Source organism: Euprymna scolopes, chromosome 39, assembly GCF_053919585.1.
Source record: "Euprymna scolopes isolate OS-2025 chromosome 39, ASM5391958v1, whole genome shotgun sequence".
Taxonomy (NCBI): domain Eukaryota; kingdom Metazoa; phylum Mollusca; class Cephalopoda; order Sepiida; family Sepiolidae; genus Euprymna; species Euprymna scolopes.
Window position 1 is genome coordinate 74,982,115 of NC_136520.1, and position 27,366 is coordinate 75,009,480.

Sequence of the window (27,366 nt, forward strand, 5' to 3'; positions counted from 1 at the left end):
CAATCTACCACAATGAAGACCTGGAAAAGTATTTAGAAAGATTCTTCTGCTGACCTGTACAATTCCATTTTCGAGCCCGGCTGCAAATCGGAAGTAGCCATCAGTCTGTGGACAGAATTGGACATCGCGGACACTTTCCTTGCCACTGAAAGTTGTGGTAACATCCTTGCGACGAGTATCCTGCCAGGGAATATAAAAAAAAACACAAGCATTTTAAAAATTGGCAGACATATACAGCAATTTTAGAGAGGTGTTCACTATCTAGTTTGGTACAAAAAGTTTAGAGAGGTGCTCACCATCTAGTTTGGTACAAAAATTTTAGAGAGGTGTTCACTATCTAGTTTGGTACAAAAATTTCGAAATTCTGAAACTGACGCTTGAATGTTTTTATGAAGCATTCCATTGAAACGTTTGTCGTTAAAAAATATTTTTAATTTGGCGTAAAGGAAATTTGGATTAAAAATAAATTCAATTGAATTGTGATAAAACCTATATAGCAGTAGAATTCCAACCACAGGTTTTACCAAGTCTTGCGGCATTTTAAACTATGAGGTGCCTTCAATAAGTTTCCAGAGTTTTTTTTTTTTTGTACAAGCATTTAAAACTGTTGCAAACTCTTGAAAATTCAGTATATTATTGCTATACATCTTATGAAATGACTGACCAATGTTTATGATTTCAAGTTCAAAGGAACAGCTACAGCAGGAATTGGAATATACCCTACTAAAGCCCGATTGTCACAGCTGTTTTTTTGGTGAATTTCAAAAATGCATTCTGGACACGAGGACACATTAAAATGTATGCAATGACAAGAGAACTTTCATAGGGCCTTCCAAAAGTTGTTGGAATAGTGCATTACAGCCGGAGGAGATTACTTCAAAGGAGACTAGAGTTTTATGTGTGTACTATTACTATAAGTGTCCATATGAAAAAAGTCTGGAAACTTATTTAAAGCACCTCATATATGGCACAACTCAAAGCAGGTGTGTGTTTAAAGAGGTGTTTGCTTTAAAAATTTAAATTAGTTGAAATTCTGAACATGACGTTTGAATAAAACATTTTTGTGGAAGACTTGTCAAAAAACAAGAAAAATGAGGATAACTGTTTTCAAATCAAAAGAATTTTTATAGTGCATTTTAGGATTAAGGAATCTGACCCAAAATATGTTTAAAAGAAAAATATTTGCAATGAAATAGAAGTTTAAAAACTTTTACACATTTCAAAATAAAATTTTGACACAGATAATTTAAGAATCAGATTTAAATGAAAACAGATCAGATGTTAACGAAATTTGAACATTGACAAGAATTAGAAAAATAAAATTCTCTTTTAATTGAAAAATAAAGAAAAATGTTTGAAAGAAATTTTTAAAATCAAAAAGAAAAAATCAAAAAGAAAAAAAAAGAATCAAAAAAACAAATCAAAATTTTTTAAATCAAAAAGAAAAATAAAATAAAAAATATTTAAATCAAAAAGAAAAAAAATCAAAAATAATAAAATCAAAAAGAAAATAAAAATAAAAAAGAAAAATCCAAAAGAAAAAAAATCAAATAGAAAAAATAAATTAAAATGAAGAAATCCAAAAAGAAAAAAATCCCAAATAAAAGGTAAAAAATCAAAAAGTAAAATAAAAAATTCCAAAACATTTTTTCCACTTTAAAAAAATTTTTTAGTTTAAAAAAAAAAAAAAATTAAAATAAAATTAAAAAAGAAAGAATATAAAAGATAAACTTTAAAAAAAAATAAGAAAAATATGAAAAACAAAATAAAAATGCACTTACAAATATTTTCATGTCCCCATCCTGGGAGCCACTCAAGAGGAGGAACGATTCTTTATTGTGAAACGTAACACGATTCACCGTTCGTTTGTGAGACGTATAGACATCACCTGTTGTCGAACAAGAGAAACAGCAATTTTATTTTTTTTTTGTAAATCATGCAAATTTCATATATTTTCCACCTTTTAGGCTCGATAAACCTCATTTACAACATATTATTTGAAAAAAAAAAACAACGTTGCATCGTTTTCATATTTGTTGTTGTTATCTGCAACTTCACCAAACATGTTTCTCTGCCGTCTTTTAGTTGTTGTTGTAAAAATACAAACAACTTCACGGTTCAATTTTTTTTTTATTAAACCAAGGGAAGACATCTTTGCACCATGGTACTAAATTATCATTAATATGTACCCAAAACTGGTTCTTGTCCAGAATTCCCCCTAATATTAAAAAAACAAAAAGAAAAATCTGTACGATGTACGTAATCGTGCCAAAAAAAGAAAATATTTTACGATACAAATTGATCAAGTAATTTTATCTTTAAATTAGAAAATTAAATTTTATGGGGAAACTACGAGACATGATCTCGCGATATCTTGAAAATATTCTGAACAAAGAAGGGACATAGCTCCAAATAATTCAAACTTGCGAGATTTTAGGAAGCCGTTATGCATTAAATTGAAATTTCTACAAGGTCATCATCATCGTCATCGTTTAACATCCGTTGGTTGAATGGTTTTTGCCCGATTATGCTTCTCCAGGCCTCTCAGTCTTGTGTGAGACTTGGTCGTAATCTTAACTTCCTAAGGTTGACCTGAAATGGAAGATTTACATCCAATCTGTTGCCAATGTTGCAAGAAAAATGGTTGCATCATTTTACCACACCCAAAAGTATTTCACTCCAACATAATCGTCTACCTGTAAAAGAGCCAAATACATCCTAAAATGGAGTACCGTTGTCACGTCTGGGCTTCAAAACCTAGTAAGGGATGGCCTTTTCTTTTCCCCACAAAAGAGACGTTGCAATCCTGTCTCTGCTCTATCTTTATTTTCCTTACAAGTGCTCATCAGAGCTTCAATCTATGATCCCCCTTGCCAAACTTTCACAAAAAAAAAACACACGACTATCTACAACCCCCAGCCCCACTCTATGCCTAAGTATAAACGCAGATTCCATGAACAAAGCTTCTTTCCTAGAACTACTCGTTTGTGGAACTATTTCGCTGGCCTGCTTTCCAGCTGACTACAATATGATCATCTTCAAGTCCAATGTAAACAAGTTCTTGTTGAGTCGTCCCCTTAAATAATTAAATTATACCCGATTACTGCACTGTTGTCCCGGTGATTACCATAGACCCATTAATGTTATATAATGGAGTCTTATTAAGAGTGATTGTTGAGAGAGTCTTATTGAAAGAGATGCTTAGAGAGAGATACAGATTGTTGTTGTGAGGGATGTTGTAAGAGAGAGGGATGTTGTAAGAGAGAGGGATGTTGTTGTAGAGAGATTGTTCGTGTTATAAAGATATTCATATATTAAAAAAAAGTTCATTACTTAGAAGTGTAATAGAATGAGGAGACAGTGTTCAGCCAGTCTTAGTGTAGATATGAGATGTGTATGTCAAGACATATTATAACACAGATATATAGACATATAATACAACTTTCACTTTACCTTTTTGGTAGAATTACAACACAAAGACGACGTTTATAAAAACACATGATGGGTTTATTTCTTCTCACGACCGGCCGTGGTTTTCTTATCAAGAATTCAAAGCTTCACATATTAAGTTTCAAAAGTGACCGTATCGCTTCTAGACGTTTGAATCCCAAACTGCAGACTATCGTCTGTCGTCCTCAAACTCTCTCTCTGTCTCTCCCCCTCCTTCTGTCTGCTTAACTCTCAAGTTTTTTTATCTATATCTAGAACTTCCCATTTTCCATGACGTCATACACATGTTAAAACATGTGTCTTCTTTCACGTGTTCTGGACATGCGTGTCCAAAACTTTTTCCTTTGTTTACAAAAGGAATTTTAACCTATATTCCCAATAACCTATTTTTCCAATCATTTCAACATGTCCACTTCAGTCTATTCTGGCGCAAAGCATCAATTATGTTGAGAATGTGTAATCAACTCCTCGATCTTCTTATGATATCCTATCCCTGAGACTTACACACCACACATCCACCTCACCATCCGTATACCTGTTCTAGAAATTCTATTTATGTCCTCCTCTCTAAGGGGCCAAGTCTCGCTATTATACATCGTAACACAGTTTCAATATTTCATCACATTTCTTTAATTTTTTCTGTTTTGTGCAATTCTAGTTTATCATTTCTCAAATTTAATATTTTTTCAAAAATAACATTTTTAGTAATTCTGTTGTTGCAAACCTCCACTGTTCAAATAAGTTTTCTTTCTGAATTAAAATATAAAGATATTGTTTTTAGAGGTGGTGAACTTAAAATTAATGAATATTTTTATCATACAAATATGTGATTTATTCCAAAGACTAATTTGTGGCGTTATAATGTAAATAAAATTATGAGCATATGCCCCTCACAGCTTGCATATATGGCATAATCTTGAAGTCCAATTTCCACAAACTCTACACATTAAATTAGGTTGTATTTCAGCAATAATACATCAAATGTTGTCTTCCAAGTAGTCTATTGTGTCTGGTTTATCAACATAGATATGGAACTTTATATATCTAAAGAAAATAATCTAATGAGATTAAATCACACAAACAAAGTGGTGTCAAATCTTTCATCAAATGATTTTCAAAATAAATTTGCACAATTTGCAAACACTGCTCGAGTGCCAGTCTCTTCATGATTAATTGCCAAACCAAGCTAAACTTAAAATAAACAATAGTTACCAAATCTCTAATCAAAGAAAATAGAGTTTTCAATTTAAAGTTTGTCGCCTCTAAAAGATACACCCTGTATAATTCTACCATATAAAAGAAATGTTTCTTTTAATTCTGAAACAAATAAGGAGAATTATAAAATCAGTAAGAAAATAAATAAAAAGATAATTCTCTTATCTTGAACTTTTCAGCTCTGTAATGGCAACCAGATGTTTGCGATTAATTTTATCTTGCTTTACAATATTTTTTTTTGATTTTGTAATTTAAATAAAACTAGCCTGGGTGCCCGGCATTGCCCAGGCGTTTTGAGGAGTGTGTTGAGCAAAAAGTGGTAGTATGCAGGCAGGTTTAAACCCGTACCGCGAAGGAGGAAAAGAATGTGAAAAAAAAAAAAAAAAAAAAAAACGTGACGTCTTTGCCATTGTGTCCATCACCAAACCGGAAATGGCGAAGGTTTAAATTAAGGCTAGTCAATCGAAAAGAGGGGATGACTTTCGAAAATATCGGCAAAAAAAACAATCACTCCTTGTAGAAAAGTGCCCAGTTGAGGGTGAAGGAATTAATGTTTTTAGCCAATTTTTCGACATTTGTCGTCCAAAGGATCAAGCTTCAAAACGATACCGATCTCATGAAAATTCGTCACCTCTGCCGAAAGTTTTAGGCAGGCAGGCATACATACATACATACATACATACATACATACATACATACATACATTAAAACAGACAGGTGAGATTTATATTATAGATTATGGCATATGACCTCTACAGCTTGCGTGCATGGCATAATCTAGAAGTCCAATTTTCACAAATTCTATGCATTTAAATTAGGTTGCATTTCAACAATAATGTCTTCCAAAGGGTCTATTGTGTCTGGTTTATCAGCATAGACATTTTGATTTTGCAAATATTAATGTGTTCTCTTATTCTTCATGGATTAGTCCACCATGCAAATATGGTTCTTGTCCAAAATTCACCCTACATTAAAAACAAAAATGAATAAAAATCTGCATGATGTACATACCCATGATGAAATGAAAATATCATATTCTAAAAATCACGTAAATTGTCTAGGCAGCTCTATTGATATTCTCCAGTAGGTGTGCCTCAGCTGATTAGTAACAAACTAACCCCTTCTTAAAAAGAGAAAAAGCCTGGGAGGGTTGATCTCGTTCAACTGCACAGGACTAAAGCCAAACCTCAATCAACGGTGAACAAGAACATCTCAATAATAGTCTAAACTCAGTCAACTCTGATTGCTGAGGGGAAACCCAGCAGTTGAAATGATATTATTATTATAATAGATATTCTGTTATTTTTTTCAAAATTGAAAATGTTTTCTAGATTTTCACATGGCTCTTTTTAAGAAAAAAAGAAAAATCATTTTCGGATTTTGATTTCATTTTGATAAAGCCATAACTACAATGAGTATCTCCGTTATTTTCATAAAAATTGAAATATTTTCAAATTTTCACCAGCTATGGGCAAATAGCTCCACTGCCTTGTGGATGCCTTGGGAAAAGGCAAAAGTTGAGGGAATAAACCCCGACAAAAAATCCGGTTTTAGAGTTCTGATAGGTGGATAGTGAAACACTGCAACATCTTTCCTGCAGCTGCGCTGGTTCCAACTATATTTGCTTGTTTTTTCCGCAGGGTGTGACCTGGTAACTGGGTAAACCTAGGTCTCCTTATCACCCATCCTGCATCCAGAAAGCCAATTCCAGCTTCAAACTGTATAAATGTTGCAGTACACCAGACTAGATGCCGAATGTCATTGTCTTATTAGACAAGGTCCCCCATCAGTAGATACTCACAGAGCTTGGATCCTGAGGTTTTGTTCAAATCCCAGATAACCACAGAAATGTTCGTAGCTGCAGATTTCAGTTCTACCATACACAAAAAATATCTTTTCTAGTTCTCAAAGAAATAATGAAAATTGCATAAGCAGTTAGAAAATAATATATTTATTAAAAATAAATCAAATAATGTTATTTTTTCGGAATAAATGTATTTTTATTTTCCTCTTATTATTTACATTTATTACAAGATGCAGTTCTTGTCTAGAAGTCCCGCTATATTAAAAATAAAAGAAAAATGTGTATGATGTGCATACTTGTGATAAAATGAAAATGTCATATTCCAAAAATCATGTGAATTATTGAAGTAGTTTTATTTTTAAAAAGAAAATCATTGCTAAGCGAAGTTGAGTTTTTCCAATGCTCTCTTCATATTAAGAATTTTTTTTTTTTATTATAAATTTGAATTATTTGGAGTTATCTCCCTTCCTCTTTCGCCGTTTTCGAGATGGTATCGCAAGATCAGCTCTCGTAGTTTCACCATAAAATTTATTTATAAAAATAAAACTACTTGATCAATTTTTAATATTGGGGGAGATCTGGATAAGCACCTAATATGCTTGCTTGAGAAGCTGCAGCGTACATGAGTATATGAGAATGTCATTATTGTAGTGGATACTCACAAAGTTTGGATCTTGAGGTTTTGTTCAAATCCCAGATAACCACCGAACTGTTCGTAGCTGCAGATGCCAGTTTATTTTCTGAAAATTAAAAAATAAATTTTATTTAAACATTCTTCATCGTTCTTGTACCGAGATAATAAAAAATAAAAAAATAAAAATAAAACGATCCAAAAGTGATTTTGATTTTTATTATTTTTATCTATTAATATATGGATTTCCATATCTCCTATTTACTGTTTCTTTCTCCACTTTCTCTTCTAGTTTCCCAATTTTTTCCTTTCTTTTATTATTAGCTCTGCTTTAATGATTCCTATTATTTCATAATGGCCTATACTTTTTTTTAAATATTACTTACATATATATATATATACTACTCTTTCGATTCACCCTTATATGTAGTACCTACTTTTAATTACTATTTACCATATTATCATATTCCTTCGTTCTCATTTTATTTCTAATGTCATTAAGCCAGTTTTTTCTATATTTGCATTTTATATAATTCTGGTTCTTCTTGTCTGATGAAAAGCATTTAGCTCCGAAATGCCATGGCCCAAAGAGTTTTTTTTTCTTCTTAAATTTCCCCTCAACTTTTTTCTTATTGTTTTGACGATATAATAAAGTTATATATAATTTTTATTCCTCATCTTTCATTGCTTCCCTCAATAGTGTTGCGCATTTCTTATCTTGATAAGTTTTGCTTTGTTAAAGATTTACTCTTTGAGAACATAATTATTTTATATATAAGTTTAATGATTAAAGTTAAATTCTGTAGATATTAATATATACAAATAAGTTAAGAATTTATTGTTTGAAATCTACAGAATTTAACTTTAACCATTATATATTTTTAAATATTGTACTTTACCTTTTTGGCTAGGATCGTCCTGAACGTATTACCTCAATGTAATATCTGACATGACAATTCACTTGATTTCTAATCTGTGACTTCTCTCATTTATATATATATATATATATATATATATATATATATATATATATAGTAAGTTATAAAATATCTATGGTGATTAAACTACACAGAATATTCCTTGTTTGTGTAGCTTAATCGCCATACATATTTTATAACTTACTAACTAGCTCTATCTACATATTGAGCACTGTTGAAGTAAATACTTAAAGTTTACACATGAATTTATATTTTTGTGTAAAATGTTTTTGACTTGTAATGGGGGTATGAGACGAATGGATTCACCAATCATTTTTATAACCAACAGCTGTGCTAAACAACCAATGAAAACGTCCCAAAATTATTATAAAATTGTCAAATTTTGGATTCAATCAGTTTGCCGTTTACTACGACACGGACCGCATTTAATTCTTGGCTGCCATCTTGGTTACTGATCTGAACTACGCCGCCATCTTTGTTCAACACAACATCTTAGAACTTAACATTTTGTATATTAATTTATGTGAGTAAATGAAGTAGTTATATACATAAATTGTTGATTAAATTATGTAAATTAAAAATTTACAACAAATTTTTTGTTTGATGAGGAATGCAAAAAATTAAAGTTAAACTCATGAATTTTTAATGAATGGCCCATCTCACCGGGGGAAAATATTTTTAGCAAAATAAATATAGGTGATTATAAATTTTGCTTATTAGGACATAAATTGAAAATGAAATCTAAAATGATTGCATAAAAATGATATTCCATGGTTGAATAAAGATACAGGAACAGTCGTAAAATCCAAAGCAATCAAGACTGACATAGATTTTAGGTTTACAGTATTATACAATCTATAATATGAAAGCATTTATATATATATATATATATATATATATATATATATATATATATATATATATATATAAGAACAAAGAATTAATAAAACATGTTAAAATACTTTAAAAAGAGTTAAAAACATATTTAATTTTCAAAAAGGAAACACAAATTAAGTGAATTGTCCTTAATCCGTGAAGTTTCCAAAGAAATACTTTCCTTCTCATCAGAGGGTAGGAATTAGCAAAATACGGAATTGGATTTTGCTTGCAAAGTATTTAATGAAACTACAAGTAAGCCATAGAGCTTACTTGAAAAAGTTAAAAAAACATAGTGAAGCAGAGGAAATGGGGTAAAAACAAAAATGATTCCACGTGAATGGATGGTGGAGTAAAGAGTAGAATATCCAATTATATATATTTCTATATTTCTGCAGAAATATATATATATATATATATATTTCTGTAGAATATTTTCTTATTATATATCAATCCTTATATAAGAAGCTCAATGTAATTACAGAGCAATATAGAGAATAAGTGACAAAAAGTTATATTCCAAAATTCATGATGTTGACCATCTTATAATTTATTCCTTTAATTCAGAATTGTATAAGCCAACTGAATTAAAGGAATAAATTATAAGATGGTCAACATCATGAATTTTGGAATATAACTTTTTGTCATTTATTTTCTCTCACTCTCTCTCTATATATATATATATACACACATATATATATACAGGGTGGCCTGCTAATATTTAAGGATATTATAAAAGAGTATTTTATAAACATATTTTCAAGAAGCCTCACCTTCAATGTGATTCCAAGTGACATCAGCTGCACTAAAATTGAGGTTGATGTTTTTGCCGACCCGGAAGTTAGCACTTTCGACAAATTTATCTTTTTCAATCGAGATGATTTTAAAAACTGTAAAAAGAAAAAAAATAAGAAAAATAAAGAAAAAAGAAAATAGAAATAAAAAATTTTATTTTTAAATCTAAATAATAAGAAATAAAATATATCAATCAAGTTTTTTTTCTTATTTATTTCACAAAAAACGTCAATATACAAAATCAATAACTTATAAGCTGTGTGCTACAGTCCAGGAGAGTACTGTTGCATATTACCGGAGTCAGAAGATTATTATTATCATCATGTAGACTGAATTAGATTTGTTTTAAAGAGAAAATGCAATTCAAGGACAAATATGGTCAAACGATTATTCAAATGCAAATGAAAAAGTGCAATCCAAAAACGGAAAAAAAAACTTTTTTAAGTAAACAGTTTGCATACCTTGTCGTCCAGCAATGACAGCTCGGCTGCTGTCTTTGTTAAGGGCAATGGCATTGATCGGTTCTTGAGCATAATGTTGAATTGACACTGCCAAGCTCTCCTTGGCTGAAAATATAAACAATAGCAATTAAATTACTTATAATAATAAAAGAACAAATCAAACAAACATAACTAGATTGACAATAAAAAATGTCTATCCACATCCTGGTCACTGCACCCAATATGATGGTTAACTCACTCAAATAAATCTTGCATATTGGTGATGAGGATGAGCTTTTAATTTACTGAGTCCCTGGGATGTACAGATTGTGATTTGAATAAGTCTCCAGAAAATCTTATAAATCTTACAAATGTTTCTTTCAATTAAGTTTTTTTTTTTCACATTGTGATAAAAATAATTTGTTTAAAATAAAAACATGCCCCCTTTATAAAAATCATATCCTTTGAAAACTAGTGAGAAACACTGACTTCTTCTGGTGCCCTGTAGGATTTTATTCATTCATGTCTAAGAATTTGTCAGGATTTTTCTACTTTTTCTTTGCGAAGGGGTGAGAGATGATCATAAAATCCATTTAAATATATTTTAATTATTAAAACAAAATTGTGACTTGAGTGCAATCAGCCAGAATGGAAACCTTAACCTGGTGAGGGGAGGGTGTTTTGTAACTATTTTGTACATTCACCTAACAATTTAATATATATATATATATATATAGTAATTTATAAAATATATAAGGCGATTAAGCTACACTGAATATTCGGCGTTTCATCCACTCTAGAATTCCTAGGAATCCTAGAGTGGATGAAACGCCGAATATTCAGTGTAGCTTAATCGCCATATATATTTTATAAATTACTAACTAGCTCTACCTACATATTGAACACTTTTGAAGTAAATACTTAAAGTTTACGCATAAATCTATACTTTCGTATATTAATTTTACTGTAAAAATTGAATTTAATATGAAAATCCTAAAAACGAAAAAAAAAAAAAAAAAGCATGGTCCGTATTCTGCATAAGCATTCTGCCTTTTGCCGATCTAAACCTAAACCTTAGGGTTAGGTAAGAGTAAAAAAAAAAAAACAGCTTCTCTCTAATCTTGATGAAACTTGAAATTGATAATGTAAGTACTAACATTTTCTTGGCTACTCATTTCTAAAAAGTACACTTTTTAACTAATGGGTCGTCCATTTTGCAGTATATATAACAAGAAAGAAAAGAAGAAAGTGGTTAAAAAAAACATATGTAAAACAAATAAATGTTACCAAATACAAGATTAGTCACTCGTGTTTTTTTGTGTTATAACTTATTTTAAAGTGTTTGAACACAAGTAAGGTTATGTGCTTAAGTTAAAGCGAAAACAAAATGACTGATATGAGACGATCACTTGAAGAATCTCAATAATCACTCAAAAATTAAAAATACTGGTAAAAACCTACCCAATAAATGTCATTATGACACATTTTTGTTTTGTTGTATATCATCTTTTGACCGTAGTCGAAATGATGGAGTTTACACACTCATGCCAGACAAACCAGTTCCACATGACTGTTTCCAGGTCACACCCATGAAAGACATGCGTGATAAAAAGTGATGTCTCCTCCTGCTTATGTGATAGCAAAAAAAAAAAAAAATACAAATTTTTTAAAATATTCCTTTTTCGCACACTTAATCAAAACCAACTGACTTCAATTTTGAACCGAGATTTATCTATATACAGTCAATAAAAACCCCCCAAATATTTTTGACTAAGAAATCCAGCCAAGATTTAACTGTAATGATTTGAATGTTTAATGAGTCTGCACCAGTAATGTGCTTGCCTTTTCATAAAGCCAGCATCTTTTCAAGCCATCAGTAGCTTGGCCAGGGAGTTTAAGGAGACTTCCAATTATGATTTAGATAAGCTCTTATCAAGTCATCAAGCCCTGCAGCAAAGTGAATCTACAGCAGCAGCAGCAGCAGCACTCGTCCCTTTAAAGACAACCCACAAACTAATTGTATACAATACAACTCTTACTCTTTACTGCTGTCTGCTTCCTGAGACTCTCCTCTTAGCCTGCCCTTCTAGTTCCTGCTCAAACTCTTTCTTGCACAACTTACTCTAGCAACTAGTTCCAGTACCTGTCAACGTCTGGCTCCTTGCTCCTGTGTTGGCTGACGTCCGACTACTTGTTCTAGTGCCAGTCGACGTCCGGCTACCCGTTCCAGCGCCAGTCGACATCCGGCTACCCGTTCCAGCGCCAGTCGACATCCGGCTACCCGTTCCAGCGCCAGTCGACATCCGGCTACCCGTTCCAGCGCCAGTCGACATCCGGCTACCCGTTCCAGCGCCAGTCAACGTCCGGCTCCTGTTCCTGCGCCAGTCAACGTCCGGCTACCTGTTCCAGTGCCAGTCGACATCTGGCTACCTGTTCCAGAGCCCGTCAACGTCCGACTACCTGCTCCAGAGCCCGTCGACGTCCGACTACCTGTTCCAGTGCCAGTTGACGCCCAACTACCTGTTCCAGTGCCAGTTGACGCTCATATACCTGTTCCAGAGCTCGTCAACGTCTGGTCACCTGTTCCAAAGCTCATTGACGTTTGGTCACCTGTTCCAGAGTCCGTCGCCGTCTGGCTACCTGTTCCAAAGCCTTATAATTTACTGTTTTTTTTCTGTGATAAATAAAATGCACGATATATATTGTCTTCAACTGATCATCTGTGTTTATCATCTCCTTGCTATTACTTCTTTACCTTGTGTCCATTTTCTTAGTTGTATAGTCGATTGGCACCTTACCTCTTAGCCTGCTGCAACAAGCATTCTACTTCTAGAGTGAGTAGTAGGTTTCACAGAAGTAGGGAAGAAATAACTTCATTTAGTGCTCTAGAACAATAACCTGCAAATTGAACATGTCTTGCTTTGACAATAGATGATGCCAATGGAAGTTTGCCATAGATTTGTTGTTTGATCGGATGGGTTTTCCATGAGTGATTTGGGGCTGTCATGAGAAGACGAGTACATGAACCATTCGAGCGTGTTTCCAACTTTTTGGAAAGTACCAATTATATATATGTTTTAAATTATATATATGTTATAAATTTTATATATGTTTTAAATTTTATATATGTTATAAATTTTATATATGTTATAAATTTTATATATGTTATAAATTATATATATGTTATAAATTTTATGTTATAAATTTTATATATGTTATAAATTTTATATATGTTATGAATTATATATATGTTATAAATTATATATATGTTATAAATTATATATATGTTATAAATTATATATATGTTATAAATTATATATATGTTATAAATTATATATATGTTATAAATTATATATATGTTATAAATTTTATATATGTTATAAATTTTATATATGTTATAAATTTTATATATGTTATAAATTTTATATATGTTATAAATTTTATATATGTTATAACTTTTATATATGTTATAAATTATATATATGTTATAAATTTTATATATGTTATAAATTTTAAAATTTTCAATTTGATGTTTTTGCTGAGATGTGATGTCCATATTTTGCTCAAATCATTAAACGTTGAATATACTGTGAAATGATTATGGGTTACTGCTTATCAAGACCTGGTGGCCATTCGAGAATAAAGGTTAAAGAGACTGTCAATTGGACGCTGAATAATAGCTTGACAAAGTTCAAAATAGACTTTGTAGTCTAGTAGGGGATGCCTTTTTCTCTTTCCTGCAGCCTTTTTCCACAGAAGAGACTAGCGAGCATGTCTATGCTCTATCATTATTTTCATGGCAAGTGCTCGTCTGAGCTCCAATTTAAAGTCCATCTTGCCAAACTTTCACGAAAAACACTCGTCTAGCTGAAACCACTATTAATAATATTCCCCACTCTTTATCTGAGCCTAAACTTAAACATAGATTCCATGAAAGAAGCTTCTATCTTAGAACTGCACGCCTGTGGAACTCTGTTCTGTTTTCCTGCTTTCCAACTGACTACAATATGGTTGTCTTCAAGTCCAACATGAAGTTCTTGATGAGCCATCGTCTTAAGTAATCCAATTTACCAAATTCCAACAACTAACGATTACTACGATATTGTTCCATTGATAACTGTACACTCATTAACCCTTATTCTCGAGTGGCCTCCATGCCTTGATAAGTCGTGACTCTTTTGTTAAAAAAAAAAAGATAAAAAAAAAAGATGATTCGAAACGATGGAAGAGGGAGAAAAAAAGAAACAAGACAAACTTTTTAAAAACTAGGCACTTCTGCAGTTTACGGACGCACTATTTATTTAGGTAGGATTTTCAACTCAAATGCAATTTTTAACGGTATCTTGTGTTTATTATTAGGTGAAAGTACTTTGTTATGTATGCTTCTGTGTAATGTTATCTTGAACTTTTCAGCTTGAAGATGGCTACTATTGTCATAGAGACATTTATTGTATTGATATTTTTTTTAAGTATGTTGTTTTTTTGTTTGTTTTTTTTTTTTGAGCGATTATCGAAACTCACCAGATGAGTAGATGACCGTCTCAGGCCAACCTTTTTGTTTTTATTCTTGTTCTAATTTAAGACTCGGCATTACTTGTGTTTCAGTCTAAACAAATGCTTAAAAAAATCAGTTAAAACACACACGAGAAAAAATATCCAGGTAGGTAGAAGAGTAACTTATCTTGCCTTTGGTAACATTTGTTGTATGTTTGTTTTTTAGCCACTTTTTTTTCGGTTTGTTGTCTATACTGGAAAATGTGATGTTCATCAAGTTTTGTCTGTGTTTGTTTACAATATCAAGTCAGCTGATGTTTGGGTTTAACAAATTTAAAATATGCAAACGAACTTGGCTGTTTTTCAGAATAATAGAAAATTTTTAAACTGGTAAACATTAATCAGAAGTAACTTTTCCAGGGAATTTATCGTCAAACACAAATATCAGCTGACGTGATATTGTAAACAAACTCAGACGGAACTTGATGAACGCTGAAAATGCTCTCATAATTTAATGACCAAACAACATCGCAATAATTATTTACGGTCATTAAATTATTAATTGGACCAAATTGTTAGAAAAACTAGAATTTTTTCTAAGATAATGCTGTTCTGTTTCAATGGTAGTCATCTTAAAGCTGAAAAGTTCAGTATAACTAAGAAAATATACGATTAAAAAAATTTTTTTAATTTTTATAGAATAATTTAAAACTTAAAAACCTTTTAAAAATAAAATATGTACTCTGATCTTTCAGAAAACAAATACAAAATTTCTCAAATTTTGGACTGTTTTATTTTTATTTTGTTGTGGTGTAGACACATTTAAAAAAAAAAAAACATTCTTTAAATAGTTTTGGTACTTGTGCAGTTTACGAACCGTGCTATATTTTAGATATGATTGTCAAGCTGAATTCAAGTTTTATGGTATCTTTTGTTTATTAAATTGTTAGGTGAAAGTACATATCCTCCCCTCTCATGTTAAGAATGGGTTTCTAAATAATAATGCTATTATTTCAGTACGTATTCTGCATTTACATTATAGTTTGTTTTTTTTTTAAATAAAAAAGGGCAAATAAATAATAGTAATTTAATAATTAATACTAACCGTTAATGATAATAGTTATAAAATACTACAAACCTTTTTCGGATGAATCCATGTAAAAAAAAAAAAAAAAAAAACTTAGTTTCTCTTCAAAATATTTGCTTCTCTTCTCATTATTTTCGGTAATTTATTTTCTTTTTTCTTTTTTAAAAAACTATTACAGTTCGTCCTCCGTACTTTCCATTGTTTATTATTGTCTTTTGTCTCGCAAGAAAATGATTAGAAAGTTTTAAAAAAGAAAATGCGAGAAATAAGAAATGAAAGCGGACTTTAACTTTATTTTGCGGTTCCAGACAAACGTAAACATGTGACTCGATTTGAAGCTGAACCGGTGTAAATAAAACATCTGTCCCTGTCGAATAATATGTCCGGGATTATATTTTGCTATAGGTAATGACGTACTCGTTCTCTCTCTCTCTCTCTCTCTCTCTCTCTCTCTCTCTCTCTTTTAAAAACAAGTTACCGCTTATCAAGACCCAAAGTCCACTCGAGGATAAGAGTTAATTGAGTTTGATAGTTGAACTGTGAAACATCAAACGGAATTTGTAACAATGGTTTTAAACAGGTCAGAATTGATTATTTAAGAAGATGGCTCAACAAGAATTTGTTTACATTGCACTTAAAAACGGCAATGTTGTAATCAGCTAGGAAGCCGCCCCATGGTACCGTGTTCTACTGACGAGCAGTTTATGGAAAGAAACTTTGCTTATGGAAGTTTAGTATAGTTTTTGGTGCAGAGAGAGAGAGAGAGAGAGAGAGAGAGAGAGAGAGAGAGAGAGAGCGGCGTGGGGGAATTATTGATAATGGTTGTAGCTAGACAAGTTTTTGTTGTGAATGTTTTACATAGATTGAATCTCTTTCTTTCTCTCTCTCTCTCTCTCTCTCTCTCTCTATATATATATATATATCTCTCTCTCCTGCACACACACACACACACACACACACACACACACACACACACACACACACACAGTATTTACCTCTCTCCCACCGCGAGTGGATGTGACACAAGAAAATGTGGGAAAATGGGCCAATGCATCAAGAGAAGGAGCACTCTGGCTCTGCAAAAATAAGTCTGAGTAGCCCGTCTGAATTCCCCCATGAGGGTGCACTAGACAACAAACGATAAATTTGCTCCACACGAAAGCCGGGAGACAAGGCCTCCTAGGGTTACTCAGGACATTAGTATCAGTCCAATAGAAAGAAGGCCACTAAAATGGCCCAGTTTCTGTCAGACTGATTTCGAAGTCAGAACCCCCGCTGATGTGTACAACAAAGTAAGCGCACACACACATATCTATCGCTACTATTATATTAAAGTCTAATGCAAACAAGTTTTTGATGAGACGTTCCATATAAGTTAACAAATTTACCGAATTTCCATTACTAACGATTACTTTATAGTCCAATTGTTTACTGTACACTCTTTAACCCTTATCCTAGAGTGGCCTCTTGGCCTTGATAAGTGGTGATGCCTTTGTAAAAAAAAAAAAAAAAAAAAAAATCTAAAGTCAGGGTACTGGTAGGCTAAATTAAATAAGGACGATAAATCGAAAACTGCATTCAACTGCTACCGTTTTTTTTTTTTTTACTTTAATGTGATGCCATTCGGACTCGTGAATATCCTTGGAGTCTTCCAGGAATTAATGTTCATAGGTTTACAGGGACAGGAAGATTATGCATTACAGTATTTGGATGATATTCTAATATTCAGATATGATGGAAAGCCACTTAGATCTATAGTGCAGGGTTTATCAGGTTTGTATTTTAACATGTAATTATCTGACTCCATAAAATAAGACAGACATTAAATTTTAAAAGTGAGAAAAGCAGCTTTATTTATTGATGGACTGGAAGTGGAAAGGGTTCGTTCTGGTGGTGGAGGAGAATGTGTTTTTCTTTACAAGGTAGTCACCACTTACCAAGGCCCGGAAGCCACTCGGGGATACGGGTTATTGTATGTGCAGTAATCAATGGGATAGTATCGTAGTAATCGTTAGTATTGGAGATTTGATAAAGTGTTTTACTTAAGGGGGTGGTTCATTAGGAATTTGTTTATTTTGGGCTTGAAGACATCTAGGTTGTATTCAGGTGGGAAACAGGCAAATGGAACAGAGTTCCACAGGCGTGCACGTCTAAGAAAGAAGCTGTGTTCATGGAATTTACGTTTTGGTTTTGACACAGATAAAGAGTGGGGAAAATTTTTGACAGTGGTTTCAGCTAGACGGGTGTTTATTTTGAAAGATTGGCGAGAGGGGACCAGAGAGTGGAGCTCAGACGAATGCGTGAGAGAAAAGTCAACATGGAAAGAAATCAACAAAAAGAGAATGTTCACTTGGTTTGTACTTATCGGTCTAGGTGTGAATCAGGCAACGGTCAGTAAATGAAGGTGCTCGGCCCGTAACGTGGGAGCAGGGTCGAATTCAGTTCACTTCAGTGTCTTCTTTCTTCTTTTCTTCTTCACATCTCTTAAGGTTTGGTGACAGAATCCGTCCGTATGTTCACTGACGTAGTGAGACAAATTCTCTTCTAGAATTCTCCTCCAGAATTCTCCTGGTGAATTCTCCTCCTGGTTCATAAACTCTTGGGCTTTTATATTTTTCCGGGGACTCCCAGCAGTGATGAAAGTTGCCGTTTTTTTTTTTTTTTTTCAAGGCACTGAAGCTTCCCATTGGTTTGCAATCATTTATTTATTATTATTATTTTTTTCTTTTTTTTCACCCGGAAGCCCTGCATTGATCCGGTGTGTACAAGACGTTTTTTTATTCAGTCTCTGACCATGGATGTGTCAACATCCGGTTAACACCCAACTCTCATCATATAGTTATACTAGCTTATCCCAAGCCCAAGAAGGACTACCGATTGCACACGGACGCCTCCAATCATGCGATTGAGGCATGTCTGTTGTAAATGGTCTATGATCAGGAGAGTAAAGAGGTTGAAAAACCAATTTCCTTCTTATCTCATAAACTTTATGATACGAGATGGTGGACTATACTACACCCTCCATAAGTTGTATCATTATCTGCATAGTGCAAATATACCGATCACAGACCTCTAGAATATTTAGTACACTCGCCTATACTGAATAGGAAAATACAGACGTGGACTTTGAGTATGGCTGGCTATAACTGTACCATTGGGTACCTGAAGGGGAAGGACAGTGTTTGTCTGGATCTTTTGTTACACGCCATGGATTCAAGCTGAGCCAATGAGGATCCACTGGTAGAAATAGGCGGTAGGAATGATAAACTCAAAGGAGTTTGTGTCATATAAGAAGGTTGAGGGCTCATTGGTATCGCACAAACATCCTAAATTATTGGGGTTCAATTTAATTAGGTAACAAGAAACAGATAAGGAAATTGTAGATTTAAAGATGCGGATGAAGAACGGTAAATCGTCCAAAATGGAATAAAAAAGTTCATAGTGATGGACGAGAGAGTGTATTATTTGTCACAACCTGACGACAAACTATTGATTAGGTTATATGTACTGTCGTATCTTAGAAAAAGAGTGTTACTGCAGTATCATGACGATAAATGTCACATGGGCATGGAAAAGATGTTTTATGCTATTAAGCAAAAATATTTCTGGCCGTGTTTATTTAAGGAGGTGAATGAATACATAGGCAAATATATTTATAATATGTACAAAACAAGAAACCTGAGGAAGCAACACCCTCAAGTGCAGGAGTGCAATCTGCCTCCTTTTCCTTGATTTGGGTCACCATTCCAACTGTTAACAGACAATGGGCCGGAAAATGTTAAGAAAGTGATGAAGACCACATTGAAGGCCCTCAACATATATCATGTAACCACGTCATTTTATTGCCACAAAAGTAACGGCAAAGTAGAAATATTTTATATGAGGATGTTGCATGACATTTTAGCGAAAAAGATTGGGAACAATGAAATGTTGTGGGAAACAGGTGTGGAACAATAAAAAGTCGTGGGAAAAAGATTGGGAACAATGAAATGTTGTGGGAAACAGGTGTGGAACAATAAAAAGTCGTGGGAAAAAGATTGGGAACAATAAAAAGTCGTGGGAAACAGGTGTGGAACAATAAAAAGTCGTGGGAAAAAGATTGGGAACAATAAAAAGTCGTGGGAAACAGGTGTGGAACGATAAAAAGTCGTGGGAAAAAGTTGGGAACAAAGAAAAGTCGTTGGAATAAGGTTGGGAATAATGAAATGTGATGGAAAAATGGTTTGGAACAATGAAAAGTCATGGGAAAACGGTTGGGAACACGGAACAGTCATGGGAAAAAGGTTGGAAACAATGAAATGTGATGGGGAAAAGGTTGGGAACAATGAACAGTCGTGGGAAAAAGGTTGGGAACAATGAAATGTGATGGGGAAAAGGTTGGGAACAATGAACAGTCGTGGGAAAAAGGTTGGGAACAATGAAATGTCGTGGGAAAAACGTTGGGAACAATGAACAGTCGTGGGAGAAAGGTTGGGAACAATAAACATTCTTGGGAAAAAGATTGGGAACAATGAAATGTCGTGGGAAACAGGTGTGGAACAATAAAAAGTCGTGGGAAAAAGTTGGGAACAATGTAAAGTCGTGGGAAAAAGGTTGGGAATAATGAAATGTGATGGAAAAATGGTTGGGAACAATGAAAAGTCATGGGAAAACGGTTGGGAACACGGAACAGTCATGGGAAAAAGGTTGGAAACAATGAAATGTGATGGGGAAAAAGGTTGGGAACAATGAACAGTCATGGGAAAGAGGTTGGGAACAATGAAATGTGATGGGGAAAAGGTTGGGAACAATGAACAGTCGTGGGAAAAAGGTTGGGAACAATGAACAGTTGTGGGAAAAACATTGGGAACAATGAACAGTCGTGGGAGAAAGGTTGGGAACAATGAACAGTCGTGGGAGAAAGGTTGGGAACAATAAACATTCTTGGGAAAAAGGTTGGGAATAATGAACAGTCATGGGAAAAAGGTTGGGAACAATGAACAGTCGTAGGAAAAAGGTTGGAAGCAATAAACAGTCACGGGAAAAAGGTTGGGAACAATGAAGAGTCGTGGGAAAAAGGTTGGCAACAATGAAAAGTCATGGAAAAAGGTTGGGAACACTAAACAGTCGTGGAAAAAAGTTTGAGAACAATGAAATATCATGGGAAAAAGGTTGGGAATAATGAAATGTCGTTGGAAAAATGTTGGAAACAATAAACAGTCGTGGGAGAAAGGTTGGAAAAAATTAACAGTGGTGGGAAAAGGTTGTGAACAATGAACAGTCGTGAGAAAAAAGGTTGGAAACAATGAAATGTGATGGGAATATGGTTGGGAACAATGAAACCTTGTGGGAAAAAGGTTGGGAACACAGAACAGTCGTGGGAAAAAGGTTGGGAACAATGAACAGTCGTGGGAAAAAGGTTGGGAACACTTAACAGTCGTGGGAAAAGGTTACGAACAATGAAATGTGATGGGAAAATGGTAGGGAACAATGAAATGTCATGAGGAAAAAGGCTGGAAACACAGAACAGTCGTGGGAAAAAGGTGGGAACAATGGAATGTGATGGGAAAAAGGTTGGCAACGATGAAATGTCATTGGAAAATGGTTGGGAGCAATGTACAGTCCTGGGAAAAAGGTTGGAAACAATGAACAGTCATGGGAAAAAGTTTGGGAACACTGAACAGTCCTGGGAAAAAGGTTGGGAACAATGAACAGTCATGGGAAAAAGGTTGGGAACAATGAACAGTCCTGGGAAAAAGGTTGGGAACAATGAACAGTACTGGGAAAAAGGTTGGGAACAATGAACAGTCATGGGAAAACGGTTGTGAACACTGAACAGTAGTGGGAAAAAGGTTACAAACAATGAAATGTGATGGGAAAAGGTTAGGAACAATGAAAAGTCATGGGGAAAAAGGTTGGGAACACAGAACAGTCGTTGGATAAAGGTTGGAAACAATGAAATGTGATGGGAAAAAGGTTGGGAACACAGAACAGTCGTGGGAAAAAGGTTGGGAACAATGAAATGTGATGGGGAAAAGGTTGGGAACAATGAACAGTCGTGGGAAAAAGGTTGGGAACAATGAAATGTGATGGGAGAAAGGTTGGGAACAATGGACAGACATGGAAAAACGGTTGGGAACACTGAACAGTCTTGGGGAAACGGTTGGGAATAATGAACAGTCGTAGGAAAAAGGTTGGGAATAATGAAGAGTCATGTGAAAAAGGTTGGGAACAATGAACAGTCGTAGGAAAAAGGTTGGAAGCAATAAACAGTCACGGGAAAAAGGTTGGCGACACTAAAGAGTCGTGGGAAAAAGGTTGGCAACAATGAAAAGTCATGGAAAAAGGTTGGGAACACTAAACAGTCGTGGAAAAAAGTTTGGGAACAATGAAATATCATGGGAAAAAGGTTGGGAATAATGAAATGTCGTTGGAAAAATGTTGGAAACAATAAACAGTCGTGGGAGAAAGGTTGGGAACAATGAACAGTCGTGGGAAAAAGGTTGGGAACAATGAAAAGTCCTGGGAAAAACGTTGGGAACAATGAACAGTCGTGGGAAAAAGTTTGGGAACAATGAAATATCATGGGAAAAAGGTTGGGAATAATGAAATGTCGTGGGAAAAAGGTTGGAAAAAACAACCAGTCGTAGGAGAAAGGTGGGAAACAATTAACAGTCATGGGAAAAAGGTTGTGAACAATGAACAGTCGTGGGAAAAAGGTTGGGAACAATGAAACGTGATGGGAAAAAGGTTGGGAACAATGAAACCTTGTAGGAAAAAGGTTGGGAACACAGAACAGTCGGAGAAAAAAGGTGGGGAACAATGAACAGTCGTGGGAAAAAGATTGGGAACACTGAACAGTCGTGGGAAAAAGGTTGGGAACACAGAACAGTCGTGAGAAAAACGTTGTGAACAATGAACAGCCGTGGGAAAAGGTTGGGAACACTGAACAGTCGTGGGAAAAGGTTACGAACAATGAAATGTGATGGGCAAATGTTATGTAATGAATGGCTGGAACCATCATACATAACTGAAAAGAAAAAACTTTAATAAAAGATTTAAAAGAGTGGGCATCGAATAATCGATTGTCTACCAGTTGAAAAGAGAAAGGGCTTACGTCATAAACAGAGAAATCGGACGACGATTTTTTTGTTTACAAAACAAAGAAACGTGACATTCCTCGTAAGCTCTGGAATTACAGATATTGGCATGAGTGGGTAATTCACGTGTCGCTCGGTTGAAGACAAAGTCGAATGGTCATCTGAGGTCAAAACGTGACTTAAGAACGCATGTTCTATTATCTATCAACCGATTGACAGGACGCGTGGATAGAAAAAACAAAGCGACAAAATGCCAATAAAAACGGTGAATCAGCAGAGAGAATCGAGTGGAGCAGAGAGAGGAGAAACACGGAACAGCATGTGTTGCTGAAGACCGGATTGTCGAAGCGTCATTTTTCCCTCCTCAGATCACTGTGAGAAACTGTCACTATCGCTGTGAACTTCAGAACCACCAAAAGAAAAAAGACGATCTGTTTTAAATTGTAACTATATTGTAAAATATAATTTTATACAAAAACAAACACAATTGTGACTTACGTCTTTTAATGCATATTTTTAAGTTACGGCTGATTGTTCTAAGTGTCAACCGCTTTGTTTTCAGGTTCAACGTTGTTATGACATTTTTGACAATTGACGAGAGGCAAGATAAGGAAAAAGTGCCAGTCTAAGGTGAGATAACACACTAGTCTTAACTCGTTGTCATGACAACCGCTTAGTAAACAAGTGAACCTACGGACGACCGACGTAACTAAAACTGCTATGTACCACAGCAATGGGAGTCCTACGCACTATTACGATTTCCCAACCTGGGAGCCACCCCATAATACAACACAAATGGTTGGGAACAATGAAATGTCATGAGGAAAAAGGCTGGGAACACAGAACGGTCGTGGGGAAAAAGTGTGGGAACAATGAAATGTGATGGGACAAAGGTTGCCAACGATGAAATGTCATTGGAAAATGGTTGGGAACAATGAACAGTTGTGGGGAAAAGGTTGGGAACAATGAACATTCTTGGGAAAAAGGTTGGGAACACAGAAAAGTCGTTGGAAAAAGGTTGGGAACAATGAACTGTCGTGGGAAAAAGGTTGGGAACAATGAACAGTCATGGGAAAAGAGGTTTGGAATAATGAAATTTCATGGGAAAAAGGTTGGGCATAATGAAATGTCGTTGGAAAAAGGTTGGAAACAATGAACAGTCGTGGGAGAAACGTTGGGAACAATGATCAGTCATGAGAAAAAGGTTGGGAACACTGAACAGTCATCGGAAAAAGGTTAGAAACAATGAACAGTCGTGGGAAAAAGGTTGGGAACAATGATATGTGATGGGAAAAAGGTTGGGAACAATGAAACCTCGTGGGAACAAGGTTGGGAACACAGAACAGTCGTGGGGAAAAGTTTGGGAACAATGAAATGTGATGAGAAAAATGTTGGGAACAATGAACAATCATGGGGAAAGGGTTGGGAACAATAAAATGTGATGGGAGAAAGGTTCTGAACGCTGATTCTTCTTGGGAAAAAGGTTGAGAACACTGAACAGTCGTGGGAAAAAGGTTGGTAGCAATGAACACTCGTGGGAGAAAGGTTGGGAACACTGAACAGTCTTGGGAAAAGAGGTTGGGAATAATGAAATGTCATGGGAAAAAGGTTGGGAACACTGAACAGTCGTAGGAAAAAGGTAGGAAGCTGAAAGTCGTGGGAATAAGGTTGGAACAATGAACAGTCGTGGGAAAAAGGTTGGGAATAACGAAATGTCATGGGAAAAAGGTTGGGAATAATGAACAGTCGTGGGAGAAACGTTGGGCACACTGAACAGTCGTGGGAAAAAGTTTGGGAACAATGAAATGTCGTGGGAAAAAGGTTGGGAACAATGAACAGTCATGAGAAAAAGGTTGGGAACACTGAACAGTCGTTGGAAAAAGGTTGGGAATAATGAAATGTGATGGGAAAAAGGTTGGTAACAATGAAATGTGATGGGAAAAAGGTTGGGAACAATGAACAATCGTGGGGAAAAGTTTGGGAACAATGAACAGTCCTGGGAAAAAGGTTGGTAACAATGAAATGTGATGGGAAAAAGGTTGGTAACAATGAAATGTGATGGGAAAAAGGTTGGGAACAATGGACAGTCCTTGTAAAAACGTTGGGAACAATGTAAAATCGTGGGAAAAAGGTTGGGAACAATGAACAGTCGTAGGAAAAGGTAGGAAGCAATGAACTGTCATGGGAGAAAGGTTGGGAATAATGAACATTGCTGGGAAAAAGGTTGGGAACAATGAAACCTCATGGGAAAAAGGTTGGGAACACTGAAGAGTCGTGGGAAAAAGGTTGGGAACAATGAACAGTCCTGGGAAAAAGGTTGGGAACAATGAACAGTCGTGGGAAAAAGGTTGGGAACAATGAACAGTGGTGGGAAAAAGGTTGGGAACAATGACCAGTCGTGGGAAAAAGGTTGGGAACAATGAACAGTCGTGGGAAAAAGGTTGCGAACAATGAACAGTGGTGGAAAAAAGGTTGGGAGCAATGAACAGTCCTGGGAAAAACGTTGGGAACAATGAACAGTCCTGGGAAAAACGTTGGGAACAATGAACAGTCCTGGGAAAAACGTTGGGAACAATGAAAAGTCGTGGGAAAAAGGTTGGGAACAATGATAAATCGTGGGAAAAAGGTTGGGAACAATGAACAGTCGTAGGAAAAAGGTAGAGAGCAATGAACTGTCGTAGGAGAAAGGTTGGTAACAATGAAATATGATGGGAAAAACGTTGGGAACAATGGACAGTCCTGGGAAAAACGTAGGGAACAGTGCAAACTCGTGGGAAAAAGGTTGGAAGCAATGAACTGTCGTGGGAAAAAGGTTGGGAACAATGAAGAGTCGTGGGAAAAAGGTTGGGAAAAATGAACAATCCTGGGAAAAAGGTTGGGAACAATGAACAGTCGTGGGAAAAAACTTGGGAACAATGAAAAGTCGTGGGAAAAAGGTTGGAAACAATGAGTAGTCGTGGGAAAAAGGTTGGGAACAATGAACAGTCATGGGAAAAAGGTGGGAACAATGAAATGTGATGGGGAAAAGGTTGGGAACAATGAACAGTCGTGGGAAAAAGGTTGGAAACAATGAACAGTCGTAGGAAAAAGGTTGGTAACAATGAACAGTCGTAGGAAAAGGGTTGGTAACAATGAACTGTCGTGGGAGAAAGGTTGGTAACAATGAAGAGTCGTGGGAAAAAGGTTGGTACCAATGAACTATCGTGTGAAAAATGTTGGAAACAATGAAGAGTCGTGGGAAAAAGGTTGGGAACAAGGAAAAGTCGTGGGAAAAAGGTTGGGAACAATGAACAGTCGTTGGAAAAACGTTGGAAACAATGAACAGTTGTGGGAAAAAGGTTGGGAACAATGAAGAGTCATGGGAAAAAGGTTAGAAACAATGAACAGTCGTAGGAAAAAGGTTGGAAAAAATGAACAGTCGTAGGAAAAAGGTTGGTAACAATGATCTGTCGTGGGAGAAAGGTTGGTGACAATGAAATGTGATGGGAAAAAACGTTGGGAACAATGGACAGTCCTGGGAAAAAGGTTGGGAACAATGAAAAATCGTGGGGAAAAGTTTGGGAACAATGAACAGTCGTGGGAAAAAGGTTGGTAACAATGAAATGTGATGGGAAAATGGTTGGTAACAATGAAATGTGATGGGAAAAAGGTTGGGAACAATGAACAATCGTGGGGAAAAGTTTGGGAACAATGAACAGTCCTGGGAAAAAGGTTGGTAACAATGAAATGTGATGGGAAAAAGGTTGGTAACAATGAAATGTGATGGGAAAAAGGTTGGGAACAATGGACAGTCCTTGTAAAAAACGTTGGGAACAATGTAAAATCGTGGGAAAAAGGTTGGGAACAATGAACAGTCGTAGGAAAAGGTAGGAAGCAATGAACTGTCATGGGAGAAAGGTTGGGAATAATGAACATTGCTGGGAAAAAGGTTGGGAACAATGAAACCTCATGGGAAAAAGGTTGGGAACACTGAAGAGTCGTGGGAAAAAGGTTGGGAACAATGAACAGTCCTGGGAAAAAGGTTGGGAACAATGAACAGTCGTGGGAAAAAGGTTGGGAACAATGAACAGTGGTGGGAAAAAGGTTGGGAACAATGACCAGTCGTGGGAAAAAGGTTGGGAACAATGAACAGTCGTGGGAAAAAGGTTGGGAACAATGAACAGTGGTGGAAAAAAGGTTGGGAGCAATGAACAGTCCTGGGAAAAACGTTGGGAACAATGAACAGTCCTGGGAAAAACGTTGGGAACAATGAACAGTCGTGGGAAAAACGTTGGGAACAATGAAAAGTCGTGGGAAAACGTTGGGAACAATGATAAATCGTGGGAAAAAGGTTGGGAACAATGAACAGTCGTAGGAAAAAGGTAGAGAGCAATGAACTGTCGTAGGAGAAAGGTTGGTAACAATGAAATATGATGGGAAAAACGTTGGGAACAATGGACAGTCCTGGGAAAAACGTAGGGAACAGTGCAAACTCGTGGGAAAAAGGTTGGAAGCAATGAACTGTCGTGGGAAAAAGGTTGGGAACAATGAAGAGTCGTGGGAAAAAGGTTGGGAACA

The 27,366-nt window shown here is 35.2% G+C and overlaps 1 protein-coding gene across 1 annotated transcript in view; it reads right to left on the reverse strand.

The window, feature by feature from the left end:
* The window catches only part of LOC145263878 (GATOR2 complex protein WDR24-like), a 64,056-nt gene extending 47,958 nt beyond the window's left edge, over nt 1–16,098 (reverse strand). The window contains exons 1-6 of the mRNA XM_080120959.1: nt 15,782–16,098; nt 10,171–10,275; nt 9,688–9,804; nt 7,132–7,209; nt 1,782–1,888; nt 55–180 (exon numbers count right to left, since the gene is read on the reverse strand). Of these exons, the coding sequence (XP_079977085.1) occupies nt 55–180; nt 1,782–1,888; nt 7,132–7,209; nt 9,688–9,804; nt 10,171–10,275; nt 15,782–15,800 (552 nt within the window). The 5' untranslated portion in view covers nt 15,801–16,098. The remainder of the gene's footprint in view (nt 1–54; nt 181–1,781; nt 1,889–7,131; nt 7,210–9,687; nt 9,805–10,170; nt 10,276–15,781) is intronic.
* Between the last annotated feature and the right edge of the window lie 11,268 nt (nt 16,099–27,366).